This window comes from Pomacea canaliculata, linkage group LG1 (assembly GCF_003073045.1).
Source record: "Pomacea canaliculata isolate SZHN2017 linkage group LG1, ASM307304v1, whole genome shotgun sequence".
NCBI classification, from domain to species: Eukaryota; Metazoa; Mollusca; class Gastropoda; order Architaenioglossa; family Ampullariidae; genus Pomacea; species Pomacea canaliculata.
In genome coordinates this window covers 41,506,284-41,525,957 of record NC_037590.1, presented here as the reverse complement: position 1 = coordinate 41,525,957, position 19,674 = coordinate 41,506,284, and the positions used below count along the sequence as shown (strand labels likewise).

General features: G+C 43.2%; 1 protein-coding gene across 1 annotated transcript; it reads right to left on the bottom strand.

The window, feature by feature from the left end:
• Positions 1 to 1,222: 1,222 nt before the first annotated feature.
• LOC112575639 (homeobox protein unc-4 homolog) lies at positions 1,223 to 15,016 on the bottom strand. Its single transcript, XM_025257618.1, has 3 exons — positions 13,413 to 15,016; positions 6,984 to 7,162; positions 1,223 to 3,709 (listed from the first exon to the last, which is right to left on the bottom strand). The coding sequence occupies exons 1-3, from the start codon at positions 13,777 to 13,779 to the stop codon at positions 2,621 to 2,623; spliced, it is 1,635 nt and encodes a 544-aa protein (XP_025113403.1). The 5' UTR covers positions 13,780 to 15,016; the 3' UTR covers positions 1,223 to 2,620.
• Between the last annotated feature and the right edge of the window lie 4,658 nt (positions 15,017 to 19,674).

Below are 19,674 nucleotides of genomic sequence, written 5' to 3'. Positions count from 1 at the left end.
ATAAACATAACAATACAGTGGTGCGCATAAATCAACAAATCATTGGTCGAGGAACTAAGTCGTGTCTCGTGCGGAGGGACTCGTTTGCAGGCATCACGTGACACTCAAACACTGCTGACACGTGGGCTGTAGTAAGTGGAGAAAGGGAATTCTTATGTCGGGATGTTGATGAACTCTCCGCCATCTCTCAGGTCTTGTGGTGGACATGCTGCTGACATGCGCAGAGAGGACTCGATGAAAGGTTTGATATTTGTGCACAGAACAAAGCCAGTGTCAAGGCAAAGGACATTGTTTTAATCTGTAAATAGAGAGGATGGGTTAATTGTGTGAAGGGGAGGAGGGCGAGGTGGGAAACTTTATCCTTAGTAGTCTGACTGTACACCCGTCAGGACCGCAATCAGTTACTGTCTTATTTAGTTGTACATACCCTCGTATGTAAGGTTTAAATGTATTTTCTTACGAACAATCTCCGACATTAAATTTCTTTCTCACTCTCAGTGTATGTGTGCGCATTTGTGGTTGTCTGTGTGTGTTTACATCTTCATCAAATTGTGAATATACACTTTTTATTTTTTTTTTATTTTTCTAGAAGCATATGATATTGCTCTGTTGATTGTATTTTTTTCACTTCTCTTCCCACCAGCTGTTTTTAGTATTTTGTCACTAAAGCCTGTTTGTTACTTCATAGTTTAAAAAAGTATTTTGATTGATAACCTGCAGGTAATCAACTGAAACACCAGTGTAATTTACTGAAACGAAGAGGTGCAGATGAAACAGTGGAAAATATGTGAGATCTGCTGTCGCTTGGGAAGGTTACCTGGCCACAGGAGGTCGTGAATCGGTTGCCATGGAGAAGTGGGCAGTTCACCTGATGGGGATTGTTGACACTAGGTGGCGTTTATTGTAACGTGTTTATTAGTTTTTCTGTGCAAACATTATCTATAATAGTTCTAGTTAATATTTTACAGCCATGAGTCATTATATACTCTCTCTCTCTGTCTCTTTCGGTACTTGCGTGCTTGTGTGTGTGTGTGTGCAATTGCGTGTGTGTGTGTGTGATTGAGAGTGTGCTGCGGTCATTTATTCACGAAAGCATGTGCATATCGCTGCTTTCATAAATACACATCACCTGCCTTCTCGACCTTTATTAGACAACTATTTATAACCAAACCTTATTTATCGGAACACTAGTCCAAGCAGAAGAACAACAAAATTTCCATAATTTTTTTTCCAAGCAAAATGAATCTTTATTCTGATTCCTGCACATTTCTGTATAAGCCATGTTGACAACTTCACCATTTCACGTGAAAAAAGGATAACCCCGCTGTGTCACGTGAGGTTACTAGGGATGAATGAAAGAATGAAATTCCCCCCTCTCTCTTTCCACTACCTATCAGGTAAAGGAAATAAAAATATTATTGATGCCTCTCTGTGCAAGGTATAATAATGACAAGAAAACAAACAAAAAATATATGTCCACAATATCACAAATAATCAAATTGATTCACGCTGTGATAAAGCCACAGCCCTGGGCGAAAGGCATCAGCACTTTAGTCCCATTGTGTCATACATAAAAACCACGTGGTGTGTTCTTATGAAAACCTTTCAGGGCAAACATTCTCAAGGGGCTCTTTAGCATGCGACAGAGTACACGCCGACACTCACGTAGTCATCCTCTGGAGCAGTGAAAGGACAAGTCGATTTCAACAGAAGATGAAGAGGAAAGCTGAAAGAAGATTTTGTAAAAAAAAAAAATAAATAAAATAAAAAACTCAGAATGACTCGTATAGTTTCCCCATAAAATTTGATTGTTATGTCTGGTTTACCCATAAAGTGTGATTGTTATGTCTGGTTTTCTCGTCAAAGCCACAATATTGAAGTTATCAAAGTCTTCTTGTGGAGTCTGATGCAATGTTCAACTTACAGAACAGATGTTTCCATGTGAGCTATGTGGCAGTTGCATTCAACTTTATTTTCAATCAAAATAGTTTGTCTTTTTGTGCTAGACAGTCTTGTTCTCAGCCCGTTCCCGGGGCATACTTAAGAAAAACAATTTCTGTAAATAGGTGTCGGTCCAAAAATAATTTTTTAACAGCAATAAATCATTGCTGTATATACTTGATGTCGTGCTTGCAGCCGGAAAGGTGGACTGGTCGTTCCATGCTTCTCTGCACGTGACACTCGCTGGCTGCTTTGACGATACACCCTCGGTAGCTGGCTCCGAGTAAAACATCTTTTCCCTCCTCATCCCTTCCACGCAGGACCCGCTAAAAACCGCTCAAGACAGAATCTTTCTACAAATCAGTGTCTATAGTCATATTTCTTTTTTCAGCGTATTTTACACCAAAAGACAAATAGGAAGTTTGGTATTTCCTCCCCTAGCACTTGCATTGACAGATTCTGGAATATCTCTGACCTCACAGAGTTCTGCTAGCTATAGAATAAAGTTGCATATTCTTTACTATGCATATTCTCAGTTTTGTTTTAATTAAAAACAGTTATCACACGAGGACATCACAGACGGTTACTTTGACCCACAGTGTCGTAGGTTCAGATGTCGCATCACACCATCGTCGAAAAAACCTTGGGCGGAAGGCAAGACCTCCCAGCAGTCAATCGTTTAGTCTGTGTGTTCTATCAAGTCTTCGGATGCATCACCAACAACATTGTGTTCGACGGTTTGATCCACGGCATCCATGCTGCATTCATTCCCCCTTTCCTCATCTGCTTCTGTCAGCGAGTTTCCTCCCTCGCTGAAATTCGATTTATCCCCCTTGCCTCCTTCCTGCTCTTCGCTGACTACGTCGATGTCGTCCTCGGCGTCGCGGGGCGGTTTTTTCTCGTTCATTGACTCCTGTTCGGCGGGGTCCGCGCGGCATCCGCTGGTCTCTCGGTGCACGCGCCTCCACAACTGTTCAGCCTGCCGCTCCAGCTTCCCGCTGCTCACCGTGCGCGGCAAGTGCTCGGACACCGCCCGCCGCGCCGGCTCCGCTTGGCTGGTGGACGTGAGCCTGTGCAGGAACTTTTCTCCTGACTCTCTGTGAGACCGAGGAGGAGATGCACGTGCATCCTCCGACTGCAGCTGCTCGACCAGGAAGCCTACGGGCTGCGTGATCTGGAAAAGCGGGAGCATACCCAAGGCCAGCGGCCCGAGGGACTTGCACGCCTGCACGCGCGGGTACTTGGAGTTGGGTCTCCTGCCGCGCGGAACTCTCGGCACCTCCAGAAGTTTCTCGATGGAGAAAGGACATTTGCTGGTGCTCCTGACGACCTCGGGTATGCAACCTTTCGCCATTGAGGCATCCCTGGTGTCTTTGCCGCCAGAGTCCGTGTCCTCTCCGCTGCTGGCACCGTTAGACGAGGCATCCGTGGAGTTGAAGGGTGAAGACGCCCGGGTTGTCTCGCTCGTCCCCGGTTGCCCGAAATCGGAGCATGGCAGACCTTGGTCCTCCAGTCGTGAGAGAGTGATCTCCCCGCTGTCCTCGCTTGCGGTCGCGTGCCCGCTGCGTCTGTGATGGAGTCGCCGCAGTCGCTCTTCGTGCTTTCGTCGCTTCTTCTCCTGTCGCAGCTGCTCCCGTCGCTCGATCTCGCTGGGGTCCAGTGGCTCGCCGCTGCACGTTTGCGGGTGGGCGTTGTGGGCCGGCCTGCCGGGCCCCTTTCTCGTATTCTCTTTCTTCCGCCATTTCGCTCTTCTGTTCTGGAACCAAACCTGCACAAAAATATCCTCAATGTAAATGCTTTGAACTGAGCATATAATTATGTTCTCAATGAAACATAAGGTTGTGTCCTGCCTTGTCGGTATAGTGAAGCAGGATAAAGAATCGGCTAATTGCTTTCACAGTCTCATAATTATAGAACATTTATTTTATTATGAACTTTGGGGAGCTATTTATTTTTGTTACATTTCGTGAACTACAATAGTAATTATTTCATATTTTACCTCCTTCAATATAGCTTTTGTATCCACCATCATCACCTCCCATATTCAACAATTCCAACATGTTGTCATTTCCGTGCTCTAAGAGTCATATTAATTAACATTTAATGTTCCCAGATTTGTCTCGTTTGCTGATGACAATTACTCTGTTCTCGCACCATCATTTAGTTGCCAGCATTTGATTTGTTTGACAAATGCAAATTGAACTTTGCCGCCCCGTGCAATGACAAGGACGATGCGATCATGTACCGGCATTCCGGATCCCTAGCTGAAGGCAAAGATGGCGAATTCACGAAACACAATCTCTCTCCCCTGAAATCGACGATCGTCAACAACGCCCCGGGCGGCACATTATCAACAAACGAGTAACCCAGACTAATTTCGAATTCATTTTGCCATTAGGAAGAGTAAAAAAGCAAATATGACGAAAGATTAACAAGCCTGCTGCTTGCAAATGGCGGAGGACACCACCGAAGCCTCCGGCCGAACATCAGCAGCGCTGTCTGGCGAGGAGGAGGGGAGGACCCCGTAGCACGTGCCCTTTTCTCGCGCATGCGCACTGGCCCCTTCCGCTTAGCGATCAATGGCCGGGCCGCAAGTCTGTGATTGACATAGCTCCTAACATTATTGAGCCGGCGCACGTTTAATTGCCACACAAGCGTCTATTGACACACGGCTTTTATGCCACGCTGTGTTGCAGTTGGGCCATTTGGTTGGCAAACAAGATAAATGTTTATGCAGAGTTTCTGCCCTGATGCCTGGCAGTAATGTAGTTAAGGAATTAAAAAAAAAAGCAACTGTTCGTTTCTTTTTCTGGTGAAAGCCTGGCGAGAGCGCGACAACAGGACACGAGGACGCGGTGAATGAGTGCGCTTGTTGGAGACTAGGGTTTGGTGAAGATATTTGGCCGATACAAGAAGTGAACGGGAGATGTCACAAGGGCATGGCAGGAGTTCTGTGACGTTTCCATCCATCCTTGTCATGTCACAATAAACAAGTATAGAATGTAAGCAATCCTACCTGCGCGCACACACACTCACACACTATACGTGAACTTAGATATTCAGGTACAGATATGAATAAATTGTAAGAAGGGTAGTTTAAAAATTTAGCTTGTCACCGACACAGAAAAACTCGGACCAATCCAAAATTTAGGTAAAACCTGTAAAGTGCGAATGTTGATTTTTTTTAATGTCATGAGTAGATGCTAGCAATGGTTTAAAATCAGCTTTCGTAGTTTTTGTTGAATATTCAATTTTGATACGACTTTCTGGAAGGTAATCTATAAGCATCAGAGGGGAAAGGAAAGAAAGACCCGACGAGCCCCCGACGTTCGTCGTCGGATATCCATTGCCGCTAACGTCGTCAATTTTCTCGAGGGCTCTCGAGGGTGATTCCCGTCGTGACGACGATTCATCGTCCTCAGTAGTGTCTCTCCAGCGACCTGAGTAATCAATTGATCCACAAGGGATCAGGACCTGCCGGCCACCTTGTAGCTCGCGCATGTGCAGTCACATCTGACCTTCTGTCGGAGGTCTAAGACCGCCGCCACCCCCACCTTTCCTTTTGTTTGCCTTTTGTCGCCGCTGTCGTTGTCGGGAGATGAAGCCAACGACGTGACTCGTGCCGCCGCGAACAAAAGACGGGAGGGCATGGTTCGGCCCCCCAACGACGCTGACACCGGATCCGCTGCCCAGTGTTTAACGACTGGCCGCGTGGGACAGGTCCGACCATTTTCCATCCGCCGACTTTCTCCTCCCGTTCTGTTGCGCGGCCTCAGAATCAATTTTCTTGCATGTCCCACCCGTTGCCTCTGCTCCCCTCTAGGGACACATCGGACTCTAGATGAAGTGCAGAAGGCGGTGATCCTTGGGTCCCCAGGCATCTCCGCTGACGACGACGTCGCCATACCTCTCCCCTTGCTCCTTTTACAGAAAGTTGAGGGCGTATAGTTAATTATCTGACCTAGCTGGCAGCCCCGGACTCCCTGAACATCACAGTGGATTTGCAAGGATTGTGGGATTTGCAAAGGTTATAGGATTTGAAAGGATCAGAGGGCGCGGTGCGAGAAACACTGCCGATCCTTGGTTTGAGAGGCTAAAGTCGAAAACAGCGGTAACTGCTCGAAAGAGAGGGTCTGGCAGACTTTTTAGCATCATCGACAAATCGCAGGAACCTCAAGACAACAAACAAAATAAACTGATAGATGAAGAATCGGATCACAAGGAAAGAAACTTGAAGGCTGTTTCCAACAGTGTATTATTTGTTGCTGTGTCTCGTTCTGAATCGGTGTTGCTATGTTGCGGGACGTCGGCATGTTGCTGTTTCAGTTTCTGCAGTAACTGGTGTCAGAAATGATGAACCTCAAACCACTCATCCTAGCCTCTTGAGTAAATGTTTTAGTGGGACATCACATAAAATTGGGAATTTATTTCCGTTATAGATCTCAGAGGAATATTTATTGTTCAAACTTTTGTTCTTGTCTAAACAACTGTACAAACATCGGTTTTATGTCAATGAGCGGGATAGATAAGGAAGAAGAGCTCGAAAATGATTAGAATTTTAGAATAATTCATTAATTTATATTTTGATGTCCTTAGAGACTTGAGAGACGAAGTCAGTGGTCATGCGGCGGGAATTAGAGCATTTCATTTTTCAGGATGAGGATTAGAAAAAATAAAAGCAATTATCAGAAATGAGGGGAGGAACTTGTAGAGCCACGCTTGGTACATGACCACACAGAGGACAATCAGGATGAAAGACTGATTTAAGCCAGAAGCAGGACTAGGATTAGGAGAGGGTCAACGATCAGGTGTGCTAAATATAACGGGACACCGTAACAACGTGACAGAATAGTCTGATGCCATCACGTGCAGAACGTGACTGACGTCCAGCGTGATGACGTCAGGAAAAACTGCGAGAAACAGGATTGTGGGAACTGCGTGCCCCTGTTTGTTTATTTATTTATTTATTTTTTTTTTATAATTTTATTTTATTTAAAGAGAAAATTGTCATGATACGCCCAGTCTCGCGCTTCCTGACTCACCTGCACGCGGGACTCCACGAGATCGAGTTTGAGGGCGAGCGCCTCGCGCATGAAGACGTCAGGATAGTGCGAGTCCTGGAAGGCGGCCTCCAGCTGCTCCAGCTGCCAGCCCGTGAAGTTAGTTCGAGTCCGTCGCCGTTTGGACCCTCCCTCTTTCCCATCATTCCCTCCTTTGTCGGCTGCAACAGAATTTATTTATTTATTTATGGTTGGTTTGAAGGAGGCAGGGGTATCTTACAATAAAACTGCTGTGTGACAGGAGGACTTGGTACTTGATACACGCACCTCCCCCCTACACGCACCCACTCAAGCATATGCATAGCGAGAACTCGAGAGAAACAGGAAAATATAATAAAATTCTATTTAAATATTACTGATCTTCACCTCATAAATCTTAAACTCAGGATTTTATTGGAACGATTCTCTGCTGTTTAACCGGAGAGACAGGAATCATACCCTCCCATCAGCCCTCCCCTTAAAAAAAAAGTCCTATTAAATATTCAGCGATGGGTACAATAACAAAGAAATGCGAAAGGGTTGATGGCAATCTGAAGAAAAACGGAAAAAGCTAATATTAGCCGTCGATGCGAGCGATAACCAGCCATGCAGAACATTAGCCCCTCGCTACGTAGACCTATCAAACGGACCGCAGCTCTATCTGGACCATTCATCGGCATCGCAAGAGGACAGCAATGATGTTGTCATTTAATTAATATTCAACGAGGCGCACCCTGCCGCCTATATCAAGAATATTTAGTGAATAAATCAGTTTAGTGAGGGTGCCGCCGGCACTGTTTACCTGCAAACTGCAGGTGAAATTGTCCCCTGGTGTTTCTCCGGCGTTTTCTTTTTCCAAAAGTATTTTAGTCATGCGTTTTACATTCACTTACAGACAGACGGTTAACTTTTCAGATAGAATAACTAAATAAGGGGAAGCTGAGTGGTTAAATCACTGGCGTCCAAACCTGGCGGCGTCCCGATTCGATGCCCGTGTCGCGCAGCAAAGTTTCCCAAGTCGACTCCATAGATTCTAGAATATCTACTGCCCCTTGTTTTCTGCGGTGCAAATCGTTATCTATTCGTAAACTGGAGAAATAAAGGAAAGCTGGGAGGAAATAAAGAGAATCAGATAGACATACAGAGAGACTAAAAGTGAACAGCCACGAAGACAACAATGACCGGACATCGCGAGAATGCCAAATATGTGATGTCGAGGAAATAATATTTTTCATGTTAAACAAACGTTACAGAAAAGAAACATCACAGTTCTTTGTAAATTAAGATGGAGAAAATAATATGCTGTGAACTTGTGTCATTACATTTATTCATTTTTCTTCCTCCCTTCATATTGTTATTACTTGGAAATATACAGCACATTGCAAACTCCTTTGCATGCAGATCAATCTACTTTCAGGGAATGGTGTGTGTGTGGGAGGGGATGGTGTGAGGTGGCCTTGGGGCAAGAGTGTGCAGACATCTAGTATTCACATCGGTTGCAATAATAAATTCACATTCCAGATGGCGAGTGCCGGAATGTGTTTGTCGAGTCATACGAAGATCCTTCGACTGTTTAATGCTCGCCTGCGAAGCAGACAGGGATGTAACGAGAGGAATGAAATTAGAATTCTAGTCTTGTGACAATGTTGTCAGACAAAAGAAGCTTTTTGTCATTTTAACACGGAGCTTTTGCTCTATAGCTCTGAAAATCCTACTTTTTTTAGCTTGGGTTTGTGACAATAATTTTGCCGACACCACCTTGTGAACATCTTTGTCCAAATCACAGACTAGTGCCACTGAGGCAATTACTGACATTATTTTTCAGTTTTCGCAGATATCACATCAAGGAAATATTACTTTATCGAACACACCCTCTTCAAATAGTTATATTGTAAATTGCATCACATGTTTACCCAGAGAACAAAGAAACAAACACATAAAACACCTCACAGAGACAGAGACAGAGACAGAGACAGAGACAGAGACAGAGACAGAGAGAGACTTGCGTAGTTAAGCTTGTAGTTTAAGTCCTTCAAGTCCATCTTCATTTGTATACTTTACACATAATTATCACAATGTAGAGCAATGATAGCTGTTCTTGGTTATCCACTTGTTATCCTCTATCTGGTGTGTGCAGACGATATTGATATTGTTGCTGACTTCAGAATAAAATAAATTTTCTAGAAGCACTTTGTAACAAGTGGGGCTTCGTGGTCAACGTGGGTAAAGTAAAGACAAAAGTTTCTTCTTAAATGAGTATGTGGAAAGATACTATGTTAGTAAAGCGATTTTGGTATAACTAATACTTACATAGCCTAAACAATTACTCGCTGTTATTTTCACATCTGATTTGAACTAGGCTGGATGGGAGAGAAAAAAAAAAAAAAACACTAAAAGCGCTTGTGGAAACTTTTTCAGATGCGAAAACATCCCAGTATAAACTATGTTCAGAATATTCCCAGAATGGTAAATTCAATATTTCTTTATGGATTAGAGATCTTGGGAGTGAAACGATATAAGGAAATGGAAAGGGTGCACTTATAAGTCTGAAACTTTTACTGGTATAGTTCTACTGTAAAAGTCTTATGAAGACAAATAGTCAATTATTATTATTATTATTATTATTATTATTATTATTATTATTATTATTATTATTATTATTATTATTATTATTATTATTATTATTAACACAGGCACAAGGACGGACACACACACACATCTTTTGCCTCCTATGCTATAAGTCTTGAGGGAAAGATCATGCACTCGCCAGTCTCTCAGGCCAAGTTAGGCAGAAGCTCCGCTCGACAATAATATGTTTGACCTCTCAGAACTGCGTCCTGTAAGACAAAGTGCAGCAACGCAGGGCTGTGAACCTTCCACGAACCTTCGAGACTATTATTTCTCGAACTCCGACAGAAAGGACAGATGAGTTCCTTTGATTGAGAAGCCCTCCATGCCTTCATCTTCCGTTCTGGTAACACACACAAGGGGAGGAGCACTTGTTCATGTAGTGCAGAACCCAGATCTTTTACCGCATTTGCATTTCATTTCTCCTTTGCACATTCATCTGCCGTTTTTTTTTTTTTTTTTCTATTGAGAACAATAATATTCAGAAGTGCATTGCGCACCACGTGCAATGCGAAGTGAAAGCTATACCCTCACTCCTTTCTTTTCCTCCTCTCTTTCATCATTCACCTCTGACCTGACCTGCTTGCTCCCTGCAGGGCGCCAACGACAAGGTATTCCTCCGTCTCCAGAATATTAGCGATACAAGTACATACATTGATAGATACATCTATACATATATAAAACTTTCTTTAGATTACACTACTTTATCACTTTTTGAATAATTTATCAACAGGTAAACAATGACTGCTGAGTGCTGACTGGTCCAAAATAAGAAATAAAAAGTTCCTGAACAGTTATGACTAAAACGCACTTTTTTTTAAGTTCAATGATGGTTACAGTTCTTTCTTTCTTTGTTTGTTTCTTGCTTTTTCCCTGAAAGCAGACGTGGGATGGCAGCTTATCTGGGCGAGTCAATCTGTGAGCGCGTGACGGCCGGCAGCATCTTGGCGCTGTTCATCCGCACGCGCGGCTTGCGACGTCAGCGCACGATGGCGTGTCCGGCGCGCCTGGCAGCGGAGTGATTTAAGACTTGGCTCGTGCAGGTTCTCACCCTGCATCATTTTTACACAGATGCATTCCCTGGCATGATCTAGCACTTGCAGCTACTGTTCATCCTTTTATCTTCCATCTCTCCTTTCTACCTTCCTCTTTCTTTCTTTTCTCCTCTCGTTCCCCACTTCATGTTTCTTTCACACTTAGCTGCGCGTCGGTGTGTGTTTGTTTATGTGAAAGATGGGTTTCAGGTATTTAGGAAAGATAGGTTTAGCATGGAAGTGATGAAGAGTGTAGTCTTGGCATATTTTCAAGTAAAACGTGTTTTCTCTTTCAGTTGAATGTTTTTCTATTTCTGTCACGTGTTGTGATCAGAATATTGCCAGCATTCTGCTGATGTGTAACTTCTGGCTAAAATACTGGTTACAAAAAAAAAAAAAAAAAAAGAAAAAAAAAGATGAGATACCTTAAACACCTGTAGTGAAAAATAAAATGCGAATTAAAGAAAATATGTTTTCCCCATTCAATGCCACTGGGACCTTTGGCATGATAATGTCAACAAGGATGTGTTTATTCCAATATTCTACCTCATACTGAAATAACCTTTTCTTTTAGTACTTGAAGTTGAATATAATCTTTGAAACTTGCATACTCAAGTCTAGTGAATGAAGGAAGCATAGTATGCAATTTGTTCAGCTCATGATTGTATTGTCTGCAAAATCATTTTCTGGCATGCTATGTCATGATGCCACAGAAATAAAATGTTATTAAAGAAATCTTTTCGCTTTATGAAAGGACCTATATCACTAACTGAAATTCTTTAAACACCGAACGCCGTGGATCATTATTTTGACATCTATTACACACCACACTTTGACCCCAGACAATAAAAAGCCAATGTACCACACACACACACACACACACACAAACATTTATAAAAACAATCCAGTTGCATATAAACATTAAATCTCAAATATATAAGTCAAATCATCAGAAGTAACGGTTCTGGTATATCCTATAAGGACTGTTTAATGTAAGTGGTTCACCGTGCCCAGCTTGTACAAAACGGATTCCAACTCTCTCCACTGTCTTTAAGTTCATCTAAAATATCAGGTACCTCAACATGTCCAACACCGAACCAGGAATGGGATGAGTGTCTCAGTAATGTAGGCAAGTATTACACGTGTCATCTATAACAAAATATACATATTATACAAATATACATATTGTGTGGCAAGGCATTGAATGTCCACATTTTCGAAGTCGTGGGTGTCGTTTCCATGAGTGACCAACTTAGACAATGTTTGTGGTTAGCATTTGACCCTGTTGTAGTCTAGGTGACTCAGAGCCAGTGGATAGTAACCTTTAACCTCGCCTGGGATACATTGTAGCTAGAAACAAAGCGAGGACAAAAGAATTTGTCAGAGAGCTGACGGGTTTGAGAGCAGTGTGTATAAAACATACATATACTACATATACCAAGAGTTGTGTGTTGTTAAGATATTACAGTGGAATCATCTATGGATACGATCCTCCCAGCGATTTGAGTGACACCTAGCCTACAAACCTAATTTCACTACAATCTCAGGATAATCAAGTAACTTTGGCAACTTTTTTTTTGGCAGTAGGTAGCAGAAAATTAAAATTTTTATGCGAAGACAGGAGATTGTGATTTGAAGTTATTTGATGTGTCGAGCGACTTAAAGCACAATGCTGGACATGTGAGACACTAGACATGACAGTAGACATCAGATGAAGTGCTCGGTGACAAACCTAATCACACAAAGTGAGGACAAGTCCATGTATATGACAACTAACGACAATGTGATATTCATGTATATTGTAACCTTAGTCGAACTTTCCATGAGTCGAGTACATAGTTGTGTTAGCTGGCTGCAGGCGGGCTGGCACTCAGTTAAAATGTTACTAAATGTTAGCATCCAGCCAGTTCGTCCCCTGCGTGTGAGGGCAGAAAATAATAATTCGACACAAACGCAAGCTGCAAAGTTACTGTTAGAGACAAATAGCACTGCACCATGGTCACTTAACCCCGCCTGGAAACCCTCCGGGTAACCTGCTATAGTGCTATCCCAAGCCCGGATGAAGGAGGAGGGTTGGGCGTGGGGCTAGCAACCCCACCCTGTCAAAAGACCTCTGCTACTGAAACCGCAAATACAACACAAATGCTCCACTGGGGGTGATTAGGAGCAAGAACAAGAAGAATGGTCACCGTAATCACATCAGCAGTTGGTCAAAAATTAAAAAGGATCTCGTTTGCATTAACTATCTGTTTTCCTTCTTCCTTCCTTTTTTCTTTCTTGACAAAGCCACCATTTACAGTTTTGTTTGTAAGACAAGTGATTTAAATGAAATACTTGTAAACACATTTTCTGCCTATTGCGAATCAAACACGATACTAAACCGACGATCACACGAAAAAGTATTACATAATTTTTTCACATTTATGATAGAAACATAAAAAGAAAAAAAAAAAAACCGAGTCACACATTTAAATCGATCGCCCACTCAGTTCCATCACCTGTGAGTCATATTAAGATTTTCCTCAAATGGTTCCCAATTTTGAGGTAGAGTTTATGTTTGTATTAATTTATTTTGAAACTTTAGGGATATACAATCATATCGTCTGTTAATAGTAAAACTGTTTCCGGTTTATTGAATAATTACGAAAAAAACTTCGATAAAAGATGTTAAGAAAATAACCGCCACCAACAATCTGGGATAGTAACAAATGAAATAACTCGATAAACTTCACAGGCTATTTAAAGAAAAAATAATCTACCCTTTTCTCACCTTTACCACTTCTGCCTCCCTCCACGCCTACCCCTATGGAGGAGTCGTCAGTGACGTCATCAGAGGGGGAGGCGGTGACGGCGGAAGAGTTGTCGACGCCTGTTGCGAGGATGCGGTCGACAGAAAAGGAGACGTCACTGAAGTGATGATGACGGTGATTCTGGTGGTGATGGTGATGCGGATGCTGATGTTGGTGATCCTGGAAGCGCGACGGGCGCAAAGAGCAATCCAAGGCCGACACCTGCTCGTCCACAGGTGTGTGGAAGGTGGGAAAGCCAGCGGCGAGGGTGTTGGAGAAGTGGGTGAAGGTGGCGAATGTTGCGTACCCGGGGTACGAACTGGGGTAGGCGGTAGCCAGGATATTCATAGTCTCGGCTTTAAAAAAAAATAAATAAAAAAGACTGAGGACCTCCGGGAGGAAGGACCTCACGATGGGTGTAGTCTGTTTCTGCGAAGAAAACGCGGTTTGAGTAATGTCAGCGTGAGTTTTCTTGGCAAGAACTGTCTCTCAAGACATACCCCATTATGTCAACGAAATGTCCAACAAGAAACGAGAGCCTTTGATGTCTAATCTCAGGGTGGAGCAGTCAGAGCCCAATTTTTCTGTCAGCCTGTTAACAAGACTCGAACTGTCTTCCTCTCACACCAAGCTGCCCTTGAGACAGCCTCGAAAATTTCCAGTCCTCCTGAAGTCAGCGGGAGAGAAATGTGACGCTGAAAGTGTGACCGTTACAAGTTTGTGTTGCTAGGTGGTTGACAGCAGACGATGGAGGTGCAGTAAATGCGATACTGTTTCCCGGACACGAGCCCTCCCCTTGTCTCCTCTCGGTCTTTAACATCACACCCCGAGGCCCCGCCCACGACAGCTCCGTGCCAATGGCGAGCGTCCAATCGGCGTTTAAAGAAGCGGCAATCAAGCCTAAGCCCCGCCCAGCAGGGCGTGGCTAGAAGGATCTTGCGCGGTGACAGGTACACAATTGATTGATTTTCAGCAAACGTTCGCGAGGAACGCTGCGCTCGGGCAACGAGGGGACGAGGGACATGCACGGCCTTCCTTCCTCATATTCTCGACAATCTTCGGGAAAAATCTGTCACTCACCCCGGGTTCATTTCGCCGACTTAGTAAAACAATATATCCAGCAGACATTGGACTGAGGGAGGGAGAGGAAAAATATGTCAGTGAGAGATATACAAGCTTCCCTCCCTCCACCACTCGCACACACTCACCCATCCACAGCAGGAAGGAGAGAGAAATAATGAGTTATATAAACTGACAGAGCGAAATAGCGCGCGCGCGCACAGACACACAAACAGAGAGATGCTTTGTTTCAACACCCAGGACAGGTCATATCGGGGGAATCATCTAGAAGTTCATGACATTTAGTAGCAGTTAAAGTAGGCTTGAATCTCAAAAATGCATCTCCTACATTTCACCTACTGGTTCCTCGCTGCAGGCCACAGAGATATACAAGATGATGTGAAAAACACTGAATTAACGAACACATTATTCCTCCAGATAACGCTTGTCGACATTCTATCTCTCTCTCTATCTTTTAAAAAAAATGTCATTCCAAGTACCTCCAATGTCATAAAGCAAAAACCAGATTTATTAGGTGATCAACACGAGATACATTACCTACTAGCTCTTGTACTCCTTATTTCGTCTTTTCGGATTACAAATGAACGAGCTGGACGAGAGTCAAAACAGCGCAGAACATTTGTATTGGTCTTGTTTGTTTGTTTGTTTGTTTGTTTGATTTGTTTGTTTTTTTTTTTGTTTGTTTGTTTGTTGTTGTTGTTTTTTTGTTTTTTTTGGTTATATTTTGTCTAAGATTTCTTGGTTTGATTTTCACTTATCTTTTTTAGAAGATGGGAGGTGGGGAGGTTAGTAGGGAAACAAAACCTCACTAACCTTTCGATTTTATTTATTTATTAATTTATTTATTTTAACTTAGCCGACATTTGCGTTTCGTCTCTCTCCATCCCACCTGCAGTTTCAATACGATTCGTGTTTGCAGGCAGCAATGTTTCGCCTGCGCACGGAATCAATAATTTCCCATGAACTCGATCTTCACTTCCCATGAACTGAATGTTTACTCCCGTGTACGAACGATAACGTCTGTGCACGACAACTGATTCCAGTTGGAAACCGTCCGTTATAAAGCACTTAACACATTCTTTCAAGAAAAGAAAGGAAACTACCGTTGATGACATTGTCCAACACTCGTTAAAGATCTGCCTGCTCCCGCAAAGTGTCGAAAAGTGAACCGGAAGTAGAATACTGACAAACGAGTCAGTCCCAGTACACTAACTTATCCGTGACGAAGTCATGACAATGACTGACTACACTGCATTGCTCTCCGACGAGAGGCTAAACGATCTCAAACGCTGAAGAAAAAGGAATATGGAGTCCCAGTAGGTAGAGTGTAAATGTAAGTGGCCCACCGTGTCTAGGGCACAGCATGCTGAAGGTGCAGCTCAGTTCTCTCCTTTTGCTGCTTTTATCTCTCCTGCTAACAGGTACCCATTTCTGCTGACTCAGCAGGGAGAGTTTCCTAGCAACAGGCCCAAACGGGCCTAGAACCAGAGACTTTCTGCTTACTGGTCAAGTCGAGCACACGACATAGTCCAGTCAAAAATAAAATAAAATGAAATAAAATAAAATAAATCTTCGTTTCGTGTCTGTTCTCAAGAACGACAACTTGTTTTTGCCTGTCTTACCTTACGTCTCCTTGAAGTCGCTAAGACAAGGATTTGTTGGTACTGTTTCATGTGTGATAGTCTCACCTTGCCAGTTCACTTTGTTGCACAGTCCTCCGACACGCAAGAATGAACTAAACTAGACTGAAGTTAATGTACCCATGACTATACAAATGTTAAGATTTTTCGTGCACCCATGAATTTTTAAATATTCAATTTTTCAATAGCACCTTTCATTAAGTCTTTCTTTTTTACTGTCTGACTGTCTGTTCTTTCTTTCTGTCTATATGTCTGTTCTTTCCTTTATATCTCTCATTCTATTTTTCTTTATTTATTTTCTTCTTTTGAATAAGCATTTGCTGTTGTGTTTAACGTTTATTTTTGCTATTACCTTTTTCGCCAGCTGTTCTTTGTATTATTTGTTAAGCTTTCCCTTCAGTTAAGTTTTTTCTTTATGAAAACGCTTGTAATTAGTAACATGCGGATAGTCAAATGAGGCACCGCAGTAGTTTACTAGAACAAATGGCTCGAGCTGAGACAGGTGTGTCAGTTGTCATAGACAGAGAGAAAGTTCATTTGAGAATAGTTGGCAGTGTTTTTTGACAGCTGAGAGTTGTTGAGAGTTGTTCCAGGACACGTATGAATGAGCAAACAGCACCGAACACAAAACACAACGAGAAATAAGTCGATTTACGACACTTCCCCCTTTCTCCACCTTTTAACGATTCCTATTGTCGAAAAGCCTCTATGATGCATCGAACACTTTCTCGACAACAATCACAAGCTTGTCGATCTGCACCTCGTCCTGCATCAAGAACCGATGGTGGCTGCTTTCAGGTGGGTTTTCTTCCCTTTGTCTGGAAAAACATCAACGGCCGACAACACCCGACAACACCCGTGAAAATGGCGCCTCACCGTTGAACTCTTTACAAGATTTCCTGTCAGGCGAACATGTAAATGAATATTTTAAGAACATTGTGCAGGGCAATTAAATAAGGACCAGCCACCATTCATTTTCAACCTCTCAACTGAAGTCATTTCAACGACTCCATAGAAGCTCTTCATAAAGGGACGAGAAAAAATTTGTTAAAACACAATCTCTGTTCTTTTTTTTTTGGGGGGGAGGATTGCATATGCAGACAGAATAGACTGTTTGCTCGAGTTTGCTGCATGACATGATGTCCAAAAATGACATAGGAAGAGTGAAACAATAGCAATCATGGCAGCATTGGAAGTATGCTCACTTCGTTATGGACCCTGAGCAGGTGTATTGTGTGCACCGTTACATTCATTTATTCATCCCACGCTGCAGGTAGTTGCTATTGTCAGCTGTTCTAACCACTAAAAGATATGGAAGTGCTGTTCTTTTATAAGACCAACTGGTTTATTTGTATATCAGTTTTATTGTATCTAAGTTTTTGCTTCTAACGGTCATTGTTCCATGTCCGACAGGCATGAGAATAAGTGAATCCGGTAAAGACCTGTATGTTGGGTGTAAAAGTCACTAATTCTTGCTGTGATTTTATCATTGTCCTCATCCAATAGTTTCTCACGCACCAGAACATTTTGATAGCTGCGGAAGCAAGAGACCATCACAGGTTATCTCTCCCAGGAAACAGAATTCCTTTTCGTTTTATTATTTTATTTTGTTGGGGTTTTGGGGGATGAGTGGGGTTTGTTGGAGTTTTTCTAAATTTTGGAGTTAATAAAAGGAGGCTTTTAGTGTTTAGCCATCACCAAGAAATGCCGGTCAACTAAAGGAGGTATTAAGGTATATATTAAAAATTATTTACATTACTTATCCTCCAGTGCAATACTGTAGTATCGTCTGGTGAAACGTAAGTCAAAGAATAAATTATTCATCTTTTGAGGTAACAGGCTTGGCTACAGTCCATATGTCTTCTGTTCCTCCTCACTGCCTTGTCCGCGAATTCATATTAAACGTGTCCTTTCGTCCAGCATACTTCCGGGTAGCAATAGACTTGCTGGATGAATGGCGACAATTAATGACCGTCAGTGACAGAAGGAGGGATTAGAAGAGGATGAAAGCTGTTATGGGGGTTTATCAATTGTAGTATCATGTCCAGCAGGACATCTCAACATTGAGGACGTCTCAACAGGCGACTCCCATAACAATCAGTCGTGTGCATGAAAGCTCGACAGACAAGATGAGTTGTTCAGATTGTGACAGACCAATGACGAAGAGGTAAACAGCTTCTGTCGCTCTCGCTAGAGAAGTAGAGATGTAGCTGTATAGCCTGGCGATGGACGGGCGAGGACGATGAAGGCGCCTGACATGACACGAGAGCCTTCTGATGGATCATGACTGGTCCACGTCTTGATAGATGCGGGTAGACAATGACGAAGAATTCGACAGGTACCTTGAGCCTTACCGGACCATAGTACTTGCCAAGTGCTCCATCACTTGCTGGTATCATCATGTGAGAGAAAGAGAAAGAGAGATAAATCAGAGCAGCTCTCTCAATTACATTATGCACGTGCATGCATGTATGTGAATGTGTATGGATAGATAAAAGAATCAAGTAACACCAGCGCAGTTCAGCAGTCCGGAAGAAGCATTCCCTACCCATTTCCCCAATCTCCAACCTTATCAACATCCTTGATTGAAACCACCACCCATCTGGATCATTAGCATGTGATGTGCACACCGATCAACGGTCAACCCAGCAGTCCAGCCACGCGGCTTCACTGCCTGCTAATTGTCGCCACAGAAGCGGCAAAGTTCCCAGGAAAAACTCTTTTGTTCAGCAGCGATCATCCCTTCGATAATGGCGTCGATGACCCAAAGCTCAACTCTTATCCGCATCAGATCTTCATCGTCTGCCTTTTCACAAAACCCTGTGCGACGCCGCAAGATGCGTTCATTGGCTGCGAGGCCAGAAGAAGGGTCCTTTCATGTTCTCCACGTGCTGTCTGTCCTCAAGGGAAGGTTCGGGTGTGTAGTTCCTGGGGTACTTTTTATCCCTTGGCCTCTATGCCCGGCTTTCCTGCCCTGGAGACCGCGATGGGACTCTGGGAAAACTCAAACGCAGGTCTGCGCTTAGGGGTCCTACATCCAGTCCAGCGGCTTTATCTGATGCAGCAAGGATCAAAGGTCAAACCAGTGGGAAAGCTCGTCAGCAGCAACTCTCTCTCTCGCTCGCTCTCCCTCCCTTTCGCTTTCATCCTGAATCAGTAACCCCCAACTCAAGAAGACACTGCACCGTTAATCCGCGAGGTCAGTCGGTACAAGCGGCAACCAGGACCACTAAGGAGACTTCGACAGCAGATCATCATCATCGTCGTCGTCGTCGTCAACAGCAGTAGAAATATTCCTGCTGTATTTACCATCAATATTAGGTCCCTTAACTGGCTTTCGTTTACCTGTTCCCCACATGGAACTGTCCAGATTTATCTTGCAAAATGAATACGAAGCCAGATTTCAAACAGACTGGGTTTCCGCGAATAAGTATCAACCGATGAAGCAACAAAATGTTTCGTAGAGTATATTAACACCTGTACATGACCTGTGACTGTGCCTCACTTCCCTGATTACCTATTA

What these genes read in the sequence shown, in the direction of transcription:
- LOC112575639 (XM_025257618.1), bottom strand. Translation starts at nt 13,779, where the DNA reads ATGAATATCCTGGCTACCGCCTACCCCAGTTCGTACCCCGGGTACGCA. An exon ending in GGGAGGCAGAAGTGGTAAAG is followed by an intron (nt 7,163 to 13,412) that starts GTGAGAAAAGGG and finishes ATTCTGTTGCAG; the next exon opens with CCGACAAAGGAGGGAATGAT. An exon ending in TCGTGGAGTCCCGCGTGCAG is followed by an intron (nt 3,710 to 6,983) that starts GTGAGTCAGGAA and finishes ATTTTTGTGCAG; the next exon opens with GTTTGGTTCCAGAACAGAAG.